This window comes from Aplidium turbinatum, chromosome 2, assembly GCF_918807975.1.
Source record: "Aplidium turbinatum chromosome 2, kaAplTurb1.1, whole genome shotgun sequence".
Taxonomy (NCBI): Eukaryota; Metazoa; Chordata; class Ascidiacea; order Aplousobranchia; family Polyclinidae; genus Aplidium; species Aplidium turbinatum.
The window spans coordinates 8,900,216-8,914,234 of NC_137473.1; the positions used below are offsets into that span (position 1 = coordinate 8,900,216).

Below are 14,019 nucleotides of genomic sequence, written 5' to 3' on the forward strand. Positions count from 1 at the left end.
TCTCCATATCAACACTTGCACACATTTAATCAATGCAAAATAATCCACTTTGCTAACTGGAGTGAAATAAAAACGCTAAACCAGAAATGGGAAAAGCTTTCAGCTGTATAAAAAGTTAACTGTCTGGTTTTGCTACCAGTGATGGATGCAAAAAGTAGCCTTTAAAAATGATTTGTAATAGGACACGCTCATAATAATTTGTTTTCAAACGCCAATAAAAAGTAGCTTATCGTGTAATTTGTGAAGTTGGCAAATATTTCTCTCAAACAAAAAAATGACATGCTACAGAATAAACTTCGCACTTCATACAGAATAAACTTTATACAACTACAGGAATAAAAATGTTGAGGTAGTGTTTTATGTCTTTGCCAAATCACTCACGACTTGAGAAACCCATATTTGGTATGTCGCCAAAGCTTGTAATCCGACAACTGTATCTTGGGTTGATATGAAAGCGCCCCCATCATTTCTTTGGCTGATGAGCCAAAGTACTATTTTCCGAGTTAAATCCAAGTCATCTTGAACAACTGTAGAACAATAGATTTGAAAGTCAAATCGTTTTCACTAACATAATTTAAAATGGTTGGTTGGTTTGGTTTTTGAATCTTTATCCTCGGACTGACAACGCCTTGATAGGTTATTCCTGGTGGTTTCGCATACTTGTAGAGGCTCTTTACGCAGGGCCGGTTACCGAGATTGGCAGAGTGAAGTTTTCCGATTGTTGAAGTGTTGTTGCCGGGGAATTATTCCATTCACTCGGTGCCGCTGAATGGAGAGCAGTCCTGAAATGCGTTGCTCAAGCGCACAACCCGAGAGTCGAACCAGCGCCTCGTGATCTTGAGCCGGGAGCGTAACCACTGAGCTAACTGGGCGGAAAATGATTACAAACACTTTGGCGTGGCCAAAGGGAAACATATTTTTACCAGTGAACTGTTATTCACAATAATTGTACTATCTTACAATGATGGCATTACTATAAAAAGTTTGTGGCGAATAGCGTGAAAGCTGCATTCACACCAGAAATGAAACGTGGTAATTGCTGTACCAGTAGTTACGTAATTTTCTACTAATACGTAAATGTAGACAAAAATTGTCAAAACGATGCTGTTGACTTTTCCTCACGTAGTCCTGATATTCAGACAATGATCGAAAATAAATCAACAGAAGTAGCAAATGCATAGCAAAGGGTATCTGGTTAGGTTTTGGCCAATGCTTTTGGTAGGATTTCGGCTACCAGCGGTGTCACAATAATATTTGATTTTATGATTAAATATTATAGATTTTGTTCCGCTACGGTAGTTATTACTAGCGTTGACATTCTTTCAGCACCCTTTAAGTCAGATAATTATTTAATTGGTTGCGCTTTTTGATCACCAAGATTGTAAATCCAGCTGTTCAAATGTGACCAAATTACGCTACATTGGGCGAACGCTCAGCAAGAAACTGCATGAGACCTCGGAGTTGAGCACTGGCTCATACCAAAGGGTTTAAAATAACACTATTTTCAGTTCTTCAAAAATTTTCGAAAGTTGTAAAACTCACATTTTACCTATCCTTTGGTGGAAGTTTGGTTATAAATCCAGCTACATACCTTGAGGTTTGGCCTTTGCAAATTCTACTTGTGCGAGCAGCGCATATGCAGTTGCTTCCACGTCTATAGCCTGGGGTCGTCTCTTGTACCAGTACGCGTGTGCATCCGTGCCTTCAATGTCACTAACAGGTCTCCCTCGCCAGAAGACGTGTCTCATGTTGGCTGTGTAGCTCTTCAATGCTAACAGCCTTAAAAGAAAAAAATAAGAATAAAACGTGTTAATTAAGTAAGATAAAGCTAGTCAGTTACAAAAACCGATGTTTCTGATCACTTAGACACAACAGCTGTCTGCATAAGCTACGGTTATGATGGTGGTTTTCTTTGTGCATTTTCGTTAAAAAAAAAGTACGTGGAAAGGCATACGATAGTTCTCATTATTAGACAAAGCGATTTTTTGCTATTGACAGAGCAAGGAAAAGTTGAAAAATAGAAACAGCTATGTAGTCTACAAGTGTGTCAGGTTTCGATAGCAAAATGCACATACAGTAAATATGTATAAAACGTCTTTTTCAAGTTTCTATCCTTGTATTTGACCACAAAGATGTAGCGTTTAATTCATGTATTCAAAACCCATAGGCTATGTAGATGATCATTCCAACTATTAAAAAAGCAGTAGCTTATTCATGTTAAGCGGAACAAAATAAACAAAACAATTATTTACTGTACCTTGTGTTAATTTCTCTTGCAAAGTTAGACCCTGGATTATGCAGAGACAAAGCATATGAGAGCAAAGCAAGTGCGTAAGGTCTTTGAAAGGCAGCGCTATTTTTGTTAACCTCTAAAAAGGCGACAGCCTTATTTCTCGCTGTCAAAACGCGGCTTGTGATTCCCGAAGAACACACCCCTTCAGAATCAATAAGAGTTATCAGAACGTATGTGGTGAGGGAGAGTCTTCCACCAACAGCCCCCTGGAATGACAAATAATTATTTCTCTGTTTTTAAACAGTTCTTAAACAATCTCTCTCTGTTTCTAAACAATTATTTATTAGTTATTGATGAATATAATTAATTATATCATTCATTGTGGAGAGAAAAGTGCATAGGATTAGAAACGTATCACGTGATAATAACATTATCTAGCCTAGCAAAAGCTAAGCAATTAATTTTGGCAGCGCATTACACTTTAAATTTAAAAGAAAGGTGGGTATATAGTCTGCTTTCTGATTTGTGCTGCTTCTGAACAGAAAAAGAGAATAGGGAGGTGTACGAAGGAAATAACAAAAAAGAAGCATTTTTGTTGGGATTCGAGAATATGATGACTGATAAGCTCCCATTCCTACATAATCCATTCATCAGGTAGTTTTAACTCAATTAGGCTAAACGTCAATATTTCTTTTAAACGCTAATGGATATTGGTAACAAAAAAAAGCTACATTTTAAATAATAATTTGAGCATTTTAAAAATACGTTTTTCAATTTTAAATGCTCGTGTCTTTCATCTTTGATAGTTTTAAGTCAGTTGAATTTGATCTTGCAAATGTAATAATGAATAATTATAACGTAATAATAAGAATGTAATAACGTAATGAATTCATTTTGCGTCGGCTATTTTCCCGACGTACATGCATTTCTCTGTGAACAGGTGGCCGACGTTCGTGGAAGAATCCTTCGTCATCCTGTTCTCCTAGCATCCAATCCAAAGAGTTGCAGATTGCCATTTCGTCAAGGTCAGTGTAGTAGAGCTTAGCTTTAATAAACACGCGATCAACAAAAGCATTCAACCTGAAAGTTATAAAAAAGATTTTTAAGTTTGTAACAAGCGACACTGTATGCACCAATTCACTTGCTATTGCCTTGTGTCATTGCATTTATTGAGTTACATTAAGGATAGAGGATTTCCTGACCAAGAAGCAGCAGGCCAGCGATTCTCCATCAATTATCAATTTCATCATCATCATCATCATTACGTTCCTTCCTCGTATTGAGGGTTGGATACAATGCGCCATTGTTCTCGACCATGAGCTGTTCGTACTGCATTTTCGTAACTTAATTTTGTCCATTTAGTGATGTTTGATGTCCAAATCATTCTTGGTCTACCTACCTTGGTTATCAATGTAGTATTTTATTATTATTAAAAATGCATGGAGAATCAGCATATCCCTATTTATGGCATATGCATTTCGCTCTACTACTTTAGAGCATCATTAGTGCCTTTTAAACAATAGAATCTTGAGTATTGGGCTACTCTCTAACCAAAAATTGCTCTTTTTACGTTGTTTCAACGATGGTAGACGTTTTCGAAACACTATTTAAATTGCATCGTGCTTTCTTCGTTCTAAGATTATTGGTGCTTTGCTTTCATTTTGCATTTAGAATGAAATAAATCTCGGCCACTTGACCTTATCAACTATAACTGGAAACAAATTTGCAAATTCAATACATATTGCCCTAAGAACTTGACTGGTTTGCAGTAATGCTTGCCCTGAGATAAACAGATCGTTTTAGGCAACAGCAACTTGTTTGATAAATTTGCAGTTTTTCAAGCTGTAGCTAAATTTCTCGAAATAGATTTCAAAACAGTGATAAATATATGAATTGATAAAGTAAAGTTGAGGTAATCTGCAATCTTCGAGATAGATTTACCAAACAAGCATTATTTGCTTTTGAGTTGTCAAAAGTAATATTTTTGGCATGAAAAGCACCTGGCAACATTTTTGTTTAACACACTCTGCTCTAGTCTGAGAAAGTACTTTCGCATCTGGAGTTTTTACACGTCCCTGGTTTTGTATCAAATAACAAAATCAATAAGATATCTGTGGTCAAGTTTTTGCATGTAAAGTAGTTAGATAGTACAAACTTGTTTCTGCATACAGCCTTTCGCTGAATCTTCGTAGATGAAGTTATTAAATTAATATTTGGTCAATAGCACCAGCCGTTAATAAAACTACTGACATTTGATATAAGCCACCTAACTATAGCCTACTTACCAAGTGCTTGGGAGATAATGCTTGAACACAGCCCATGCTCTAAAGTTGACGACCTCAGATCTGTATTTCAACTCTCTGTTGAAACCTGGTATTAAACAAAAGTGTTTATAGATATTACAATAATGACATTAATGTAATTTATTGTAGGCCTACTATAGTTGATCGCGATATTAGTCTTATTCTTTCAGTCTTTTTGTAATAGATTTAAATCAGTCACAAGATACAACAGTTCCAGCTTTCCAAATAATTTGTTGTTTTGGTTTGCACGTTGCACGTCTTAAAACTTTGTTCACTTTTATCGCTTTTACTCGTTTCAAATTTCTGCTATGTTTGGCATGTATTATTTTCGCTGTGACAGTCAGAAGTAAAAACAACCACAAATAAATCATGGCAGGAAGCTACAGTATTTTGATTTTTGTAAGATTACAGTAGGCTACCTTATACTAGTGAAGTTCGACTGATTGATTACTGAAGGCTGAATATAATTTCAATAATTGAAAAAGATAAAAACGATTTCTAAACAAAAAATCGTATTTATTTGTAATTGTTGAGAAGAGAATTTTTTTTATGAAGTAAAAATTAAAAAAGGTGAAAACATATCTTACCGTCTTGCATTCGCTTGATTGATTGTTGGTATTGTGGAGTTCCAGGAACAAGTTTGTTGGTCGCAGTGAGGTACATGTGTGCATATACATTAGGTCCGGTTACTAGCATGTTTTGCTCGCCGCAGCCATATGGCATTCTGCAAACAAAATATTTAAACAACTATAAATTAACAAACAAAACGTTTGTGGTCGTTTGAAAGTACTTGCAATTAGTTATTATTTGAAAATTTATATCATAATACTTAAAATTCGGAAAGTTTTTTTTTCAAAGCAGCGAAAGGAAAACATACAGACAGAAGCTTCGAACTAAGGTCGCAAACACGTTCACCAAGCTTGATAATTTAAGGTTATGATATGCAGTTAAAGTGTTGTTTGTACTGTAGGAGATTGTAATCATACGTGGCCTACGAAAATACGTGGCTTTGTTTTTGTAGGCCCATAATATGATGGTTGTGCTTAACGCGGTTTAGGTAGGAGTTGAGAAACACCGACAACTTTTACCCACGGTGTTTTAAAGCGAGTGAGGCAGGTGAAAAAAGTGCGCTCAGGCAAAATGTTTTCTCTTCCTGATGTAATTGCGTTCACTGTTAAAAAATTTTACTGTCCTTTGGACAGGCAGCAAAATAACTTCCTAAGTAGTAATTTTATTTACTGTAATGGAAGTATTTTTACTTCCGTTGACAGTCATATTTTTAATGTTTCTGACCAGTAAAAATACTGCTCTGGATAGTCATTTTTTAAATGTTTCTGATCAGTAAAATTACTGCTCTGGATAGTCATTTTTTAAATGTTTCTGATCAGTAAAATTACTGGTCTGGATAGTCATTTTTTAAATGTTTCTGATCAGTAGGATTACTGCTCCGGATAGTCATTTTTTAAATGTTTCTGATCAGTAAAATTACTGCTCTGGACAGGCAGCAAAATAACTTCCCGAATAGTTTTTGTGACAAACGGCATTATGAGAGTAAAATGACTTTCTCTACAAGTAAATATTACACACGTGCATTTGCAGATACAAATTTATTGTGTACAGCAGACCTCACTGGCGACAATGTTTCACAATATATTTCTCAAGATGTTACAAGTATAGCTATTTGTTTGATGTTTCACGAACACGTGAATTCGCTTTTTTAACTGCAGAGTTCAGCCGAGGCTATATTTCGGCGAAGCATGAAGCAGCAGCGACTGAACAGTGAATTTCTTGACTTGCTTCAATCTTCATAACAAACATCCCTGCCGAAGCATGACCTCGTTGCACAGTCGGAGTACTTTAGGGTGCACATCCCACTTTTTCTTGTCATGACGGATGACCCCAATGCGAGCAAAGTATCTGAGGAAACAACACAAGTTATATCAGTGGATCTTTTCAAATTTGACCATGATATTTAGCAATGTTTGTAACTACACCACAATACCATCATGTAGTGAAACCTTCAAATTGATCAGAATGCGTTGTCACTTCCACAAACCTTAGAATAATCGTCATCCTCTGGAGTTGTGGCTTGGAACTTGCGTACATAACTAGTATTAACAGTTTAACACCTCTAATAATCAGTCTGGATGGCCGAGTGGTCTAAGACGCAATCCCTCTGGTAATGGGTGCAGTTCTTACTAGCTGCAGTAGAGACACTGTCAAGAACTTCGTGGATTTGAATCCCACTCCAGACCAGCTTGTCACTGGTATGAATGACTTTGTGAAGGAGGGAGTTCCATTATTGTTATTCCTTAGCTCATACATAAACAATTAAACTTATTACAGGTTTACATACCTCTGTATAAACTCCAGACTTGCAGCTGCACTATCTGGATATGACATTGCAAAGACGTAATATGAGCAGAAGAAGTAAGCCAGCGCTACAAAAAACGACTTGGTTTCCATTGCAAGGTTGCCTTCGATGAATATGAGAAATTTCACTGCACTGGCAAGAGTGGGCCCTGCAGATGCAATGAGGCACAAATGAAACTACGAAGACTGAAATTAGTGCATATTTACATTTACCAACTTCATATTTAGGTGAGCAATTCAAAAGTTCACTTGTACATCAGTCAAAATTGTACAAACGCTCATTCACAACTTACCAAAACACACAATTATTGGATGCTGGTACACGAGTTTCTTCAAACTGGGAGATAGCTGAATCCTACAAATTGAATTTAACATTTTTAAGATATTGAAAATAATACAAACATTGTCAAACACTCATATAGCCGCACTCTTATCGCTAAGAAGGCAATGAAATAGAATTTATTAGCAGTAGTAGCATGGTGTTCATATCACACAAGTTATATATAAGCTATACATAAATTTGCAAAGTATGTGTCAGATGTTCTTCCGGGAATGGGAAGGTTGGGTATTAAAAAATCTGTGTTTGCAAGTAAATAATAATAGATGTACGTCACCTCAAAGCATTGATAAATCGCTGAGCAATCTTCTTTAAAATATGTTGTAATCAGTTCCACTAATCCCACTGAGATGGCAAGTTGTCTCCCAGCCGCCAGTTGTCTCCCGGCACATCATAAATGCACAAGGATAATATCCAAGTATAGTTATTCAATGAAATGAAATACAACACATGCTCAGAAAAGCATGAAAAAACCTAAATTGGTTTAAAACATGTATATATTATGAGACGTTGTCACGAATAATATCGGTAATAAGTAATGGTCCTCTTCCTGTAGCCTAATGGGGATTTTTCCTTCTTGATCTTTGGCCAGGGCTGAGGGTCTATCGTTTACCACCCTGGACCTGCTGCTCAAATTATTCATGCTGGTCACACACGAAAGATCAGCCTACCAAAAGTTTTATCACCACAGCTGGATAAACCACTCAATTATTTAGTTCTCACTTTTTAACAGTCCTGGGCATTGACTAGGCCTATAAACTGCAACTGACAGCAGAGGTTTCACTCTGAGGTAAAATGGAGTTGCATCTCAAATGTCGTTACTCCCTGGCTACTCATGGGCAAGGCGTAGCACCAGATATGGCAGATATACTCTCTAGCTAGGGTCACAGCTTGTTTTTTTAAAACTGTGTAGGCTACCTAATATTTTCTCATTTTGAAGACAGTTGCAGCAGCCATGCCTAGTGATCTTTTGGCAGTGGCTATTTGACCGGCGCCGGTCTTTGAATCTGAAACACTATTTGACCGGTCATGACATCACTATACAGGCACCTTTTTCTCTTACAAAGCAAAAGACGAAAAGCGCGTATATAAGTTCTAAATTCGACAATTTCATTCAACTTGATCCGTGGCGCGTGCGATACTTCACCGACTCCTATTCTAGAGGGAATGAGTTCGATACTACCCGGAAGCATTCTTTTTTTTTTTAACTAAATTTTGACCCAAAGTGCATTTTGTAGTCAATTTTTAATTTGAGTTGCATTACGTTTACATACCATTACCATTTTTTTAAAAGAAGCATTGTATATAACTAACTTGTTGAGAGCAAAAGTGTAATGCTTCATTCGGCACACACGGTCACATCAATCAATCATTTTATTTTTGTCATTAACGCGTCCGGGACGAAAAAGATACTAACTACAAAAATCAATATAGACCTACCAGCACGTTAATGAACGGGAAAAGGTGGCAAAACCTTGAAAGGTTTAAAACGTGCCTGAATGAAAAATTATGTAGTAGGCTATATATCAGTAGTTAGCACGGTCACAAACGGAAAATTACCCAGAGAAATTCTCAAATTCCAGCAAACTAAAAAAACTCTAACTTTATTACTCACATTTGAAAAGACATAAGAAATTGGGCTGTAGGCAACTGAAATTAAAAATTGACTACAAAAATGCACTTCGGGTCAAAATTTAGTTAAAGAAAAAAGAACGCTTCCGGGTAGTATCAAACTCATTCCCTCTAGAATAGAAGCCGGCGAAGTATCGCACGCGCCACGTATCGAGTTGAATAAACTTGTCGAATTTAGAACTTATATACGCGCTTCTCGTCTTTTGCTTTGAAAGAGAAAAAGGTGCCTGTATAGTGATGTCATGACCGGTCAAATAGTGTTTCAGATTCAAAGACCGGCGCCGGTCAAATAGCCACTGCCTAATCTTTTTATAGTACGATTCCAACACTGGATCTTCCAATCCAGAGTCCGAATGCTAGAAGCTACTACAACAGAGTTCGACTACTTTAACATTGTGTGTTCAGTAGGCTACAATACTGGTATACCGGGAAGATGTGTTAGGTAGTTCTTCACATTGACTCAGGGGTGCAGAGGTTAGAAAATTGTAGGGAGGGGGCAGAGCCTCACTGCATTGACTTACAGACCGACCTGCCTGATCTAAGTCATTGTTGTTCAGTGCATATTGCTTAACTATGTAATTTCGTAGCAGTTTAATGCAGTTAACTTACTAAAAGCATCGAAATAAATTAATTTCAATGGTACGCTATTGTTCTCATTTGTCCATGGTAAACATAAAAAAAATCAGCAAAGATACCATTTGTAGGATTAAACTTGTTACCTGTTCAGTGATATAGGTTTAACGATGCTACTTTTGCTATTGACACGCTTCCTCTGTCTATCTGAAACTTATGACTGCAACAAAACCAGCTGTAACTAAGTTACTGCACTATTCCTGCAACCATGCTTGAGCTTGATGCTTGCATCCTTGCACATGCTCAGTTGTCAGACTCAGTGTTGCCAGATGCTTAGCACCAAAAAGTAAATAAAATTTCACCAGATTGCATACAACTTCACCAGATATGTAAAACATCCTAAATAAAACAATTTCGCCTAAAAATACAAATGCTTTTTAAGACATAAGACACTGCCGTCACGCATGCCCAAACCTCTTGCAAAACGTTTTCTATACGAGCGGGGATTTTTCGCTTAAAAGTTAAAAAAAACTTTCTTGAAAAAAATAGATTGGGGGAAAATTTCACTAGATTTCACCAAAAAGTTTTCTGGTCCCAAAGTCAAAAACTTTGGCATCAAAGGCCTCTAAAATTGAATTTCACCAGAATTTTTTTAAATTTGTTATCCTATTTCCCCATCTGGCAACGCTAATCAGACTCTGCAAATTCTGAGCGGAAGGCGGGAAATTGAGCGCAGGGTGACCAATTTGGCTTTTTTGAAGCCAGATTTTGAGAATCTGGCTGTTTTTCAACTCCCTTGGCTTATTTTTTTTAAATAAAAAAAGCCAGAAAAATTAGGCTTTTTCTGGCTTTTTTTCATGTTTCATCGATTTTTTGTCAACTTAATAAAAAGCCAACATAATTTTGGCTTTTTTTGGCTTAATTTTATCTTTCCCGTTTTTTTTAGAAAAAAAATTCAGTCAGCGTCAATCGGAGCAGTAATTTCTAACTTATATTTGGTTGTAGTGTCCGACCGAATGTCGTTTTGAAGCCGAAACGAGAAAATTTTCTAGTTGCTTGTCTTTTCATTAACTATATTTCTGCGTTGTCGCTGAAGTCAAAGTTCGGTGGAACACTATTTGGTTGTGCAATTTTTATATGTGTATGTTTAATGAATACTAATTGGCTTTTTCTTGGCTGTTTCAGCTATTTTATACTGGCTTTTTCAGCTATTTTCTTCTGGCTTTTTTTAGGCTTTTTTTGTGACTAGGTCTGGCTTTTTTTGGTGAAGACAGGTTGGCAACCCTGATTGAGCGCGGACCAGGATAACATTCGCCAGCCCATTGGCTGACGACTGATAAGTGATAATAATTCTCGGGTTTTAGTCAGAGAGTCGAACTGTTTGACTATAAAACTCGGGTTCGGGTTCGGTTCGACTCTCTAGTACTTTCAGTGCATTTTTAAGGAACCAATATTACAAACAATTAAAACATTTTTGTTGGAAGCCCGTGAGTTCGGATCTCTAGCAAACTTTCCTTCCAGTCATGATTGTTTCAATTAACCCACGAACTCTATATTGCTGGCCAAGATAGCCTATATCACAGATATCAAAACAGAAAGGCATGACATAACGTAGCATCCCACTGTTTCGAGAATGTGCTGGTGTGACCGTAAATATGTTGACCGGAAAAAAGGTTGACGTTTCGTAGAAGTGCTAAATATATTGCTGCACAGGAGTATAGTAGCCTAATCGGACTAAAATAACGGTGTTAATAAAATGTTACTGCCCATGTAGCCTACCGTACCTATAGTACAATTACTGCCAATGCAAGTTAAAAAAAAAACTATAAAAAGTCAGTAAAATTTTACTATTTTTGTCAGTAAAATTGCAAAACACTTTCACAGACCAGTAAATTCACTTCCAAAAAAGAAGTGAAATCATCTACTACGAAAAGAAGTAAAATTTAAAACTGCTCAATCAGTGATTCTACTATATTTGGAGTAAAAAAACGTCTTTGTATAGTAAATATACCACAAAACGGCCAGTAATTTCAAGTACTGTAACAAGATAGTAATATTCTACTGCTCTTTTGACAGTAAAATTACGAAAATTTTTAACAGTGTTTGCATTAACTAGACACTAGACAGCCTTGAATAGAGAGATGTGTTATGTTTGTCTTTGACCTGGGTAAATGAGATATAATTTCATGGCTAATCGTAAATTTTTGTTTAAAAATAAGATACGATTTTAAGTAGATTACGTCATTACTACGTCATCAGCGTAGAAATTAAAACCGTAAAACAAGTGCAAAGCTTTGAATATTTTTTACAGAAATTTCTATGTATAAACTAATTAATAAAAGATGCACTTAATGATATAAATAGCCAACAGTTTCAGCTACCGGAAAAATGATTTAATATCCCGTGGTTCCTTCGTCACTTCGTCCACTTCTATTGAAGGACCCATGAAATTAGCTGAAAAACGGAAGTTCAAAATACTAAGAAATGTGCAGGAGTGTTTTAGCCGTTATGGAAATAAATATGGAACCTATGTAACTTATTAAGAAATTAATATAGTTATAAGCCGTTTAAAATTCCATGCAGTTAGCCTGCTTTTTGTTGGTTTGATGACATATTTTTTACTATAACTTGTAAGCTATTCTGTTTTTCGTCTAGTGACGTTATTGTGACGCAATAAATTATTTCAAATATCTAAGCATATTATTTTAACTTGCCATCCTTCAGCCTATTTCTCGAATTCAGGATTTAATTAACAACGTTTTGTTTAATTTCTAAATCCAAATCGTTCTCTTTAACTTTTGTAGTTTCATACATATCGTACAAAAAGGCTTTGACAAAAGAAAAGATGCGGAAATGTTTTAAAAATAACTTTTTCAAAACTTTGATTATCAACAATTTTTATGTACGGTAAGTGCATCTAATAAGGTTTTTGTGCTGTAAGTTATTCCTTGTGTAATTATTGCTTTAGTAATCTAAAACTTTTAAGAAACACAACCCACTCACTGTATCCATAAATCCAGCATACCCTTGTGCCTGGTACGAAATTCTCTGGAAAGGCAAAGTTGATATCAAATGAGTCGTGGTTTTGCGCAGTCAGATCGAGCGGAAATGTTTCATACACGTCTTTTACATCACCTTCAGGCTGAAATAGTAGTAGTAGAGATTCTCAGTTTAAGGGCAGAAATAAACTCACTGACAAAGATCTACTTAGAAGTTTGTATGCGGTAACAAAATAGGTTCCTTAACCAACAAAAAATTGTACGAAAGTGACTTTTGAAGGTGCTGATTTGTGCTAAAACTGAAAAAAAAACTAGTCTTTCGTAACCTAGGCTATAAAGTTATATTATATAGGCCTATGTAAGGATATACACTATACAGGACACCAACATCTTCTTGTAAAAGTTTTTGAACTGCACGTGCTAGTTATCTATCATGCCGAAACTCAGTTTTATGACACTTGAATTTTTATTCTTCTGTTTGGAAAAAAAGTAAGAAAAGGTATTTGAAAGAGCTTTATTTAAATCTCAGACAAACTGCGTAATAAGTAGGCTATCAACGTTTTGCCACAATGTTGGAGCTAAGCCAAAAATGGCAAATACGTGCAATCGTGCATCCAATTAATCTTTGTTTTATTTCTGAGACCTTTAAAATTTTATTTTTATGTAGAATAACAACAAACGAATTACATCAAAGTTAGTTACTAGTTTACTAAAAACTTAAACAGCCTGTTTCACCTCAAGCGGGTCGATCAAGCATTAAGGATGCTTGAAACGATTTTTTTTTTGGTAATATAATACATAAGCCATATGTAATGCAGGGAAAATTTGTAGCAATTGTAACCAAATTGTTCAGCTTAGCAAGCACAGCTGAAGCAATTACAGTCAAGTACACTACTGTAGTATATCCAAATTAGTTGCTACTTTACTAAATGCCTTAACAACCTGTTTCACTTCAATAGGATCATCAGAAAAAACTTATTCAAATGTAATATAGATTCTATTTGAATAAGTTCCTTTTGATGATCCTGTTGAGGTGAAACGGACTGGTAAGATTTTTAGTGAACTAGGAACTAATTTTGATGTAATTCGCTCTGCTTGGCTTTGAGCACTTTTTGTAGTATTAATAGTATTTATTGTTATCTGTGTCAGTATATATATATAATACAGGCTAAATCAAATATAGTTATTAATATCTGAAACCTTAACAGCCTGTTTCACCTAAATAATGATCATCAGTAGGACCTTACTCAAATATTTCTATTTGAACAAGGTCCTTTCTGATGATCCTTATTTAGGTGAAACAGGCTGTTAAGGTTTCAGCATGGCCACTTAAAAATACGGCCTGATTTGTCACATTTTGCAGAAATTTCCAGGTTTTTCTAACTTTGGGCGAACGTTTAAATAAATTTTTCTAAAAAGTAGATTTTTACGCTTTCTTTACTGCTTTCCCCAGATGACACAATAGATTTTAACATTCTCACATGTTGAAAAACAAAGAAAATTTGATTTCGAAGATTTTAGTCAGGCTGTTAATTTTCAATAACAGTCTGATTTTGCGTTTTTCAACTT

The 14,019-nt window shown here is 35.8% G+C and overlaps 2 protein-coding genes across 3 annotated transcripts in view; both read right to left on the reverse strand.

Moving 5' to 3' along the window:
- The window catches only part of LOC145786550 (complement C3-like), a 53,966-nt gene that overhangs the window by 10,429 nt on the left and 29,518 nt on the right, over positions 1–14,019 (reverse strand). The window contains exons 29-36 of the mRNA XM_082598228.1: positions 12,455–12,593; positions 11,833–11,905; positions 5,124–5,260; positions 4,519–4,603; positions 3,154–3,313; positions 2,258–2,499; positions 1,592–1,779; positions 382–527 (exon numbers count right to left, since the gene is read on the reverse strand). Of these exons, the coding sequence (XP_082454354.1) occupies positions 382–527; positions 1,592–1,779; positions 2,258–2,499; positions 3,154–3,313; positions 4,519–4,603; positions 5,124–5,260; positions 11,833–11,905; positions 12,455–12,593 (1,170 nt within the window). The remainder of the gene's footprint in view (positions 1–381; positions 528–1,591; positions 1,780–2,257; positions 2,500–3,153; positions 3,314–4,518; positions 4,604–5,123; positions 5,261–11,832; positions 11,906–12,454; positions 12,594–14,019) is intronic.
- On the reverse strand, positions 5,989–7,643 carry LOC145786582 (uncharacterized). Of its 2 annotated transcripts, XM_082598275.1 has the most exons (4): positions 7,524–7,643; positions 7,203–7,264; positions 6,893–7,058; positions 5,989–6,453 (listed from the first exon to the last, which is right to left on the reverse strand). In XM_082598275.1, the coding sequence occupies exons 3-4, from the start codon at positions 7,000–7,002 to the stop codon at positions 6,342–6,344; spliced, it is 222 nt and encodes a 73-aa protein (XP_082454401.1). In that variant the 5' UTR covers positions 7,003–7,058; positions 7,203–7,264; positions 7,524–7,643; the 3' UTR covers positions 5,989–6,341. The 2 variants fall into 2 exon arrangements, with proteins under 2 accessions (XP_082454401.1, XP_082454394.1); XM_082598268.1 differs by lacking the exon at positions 7,524–7,643 and having other exon boundaries at positions 6,893–6,977; positions 7,203–7,392.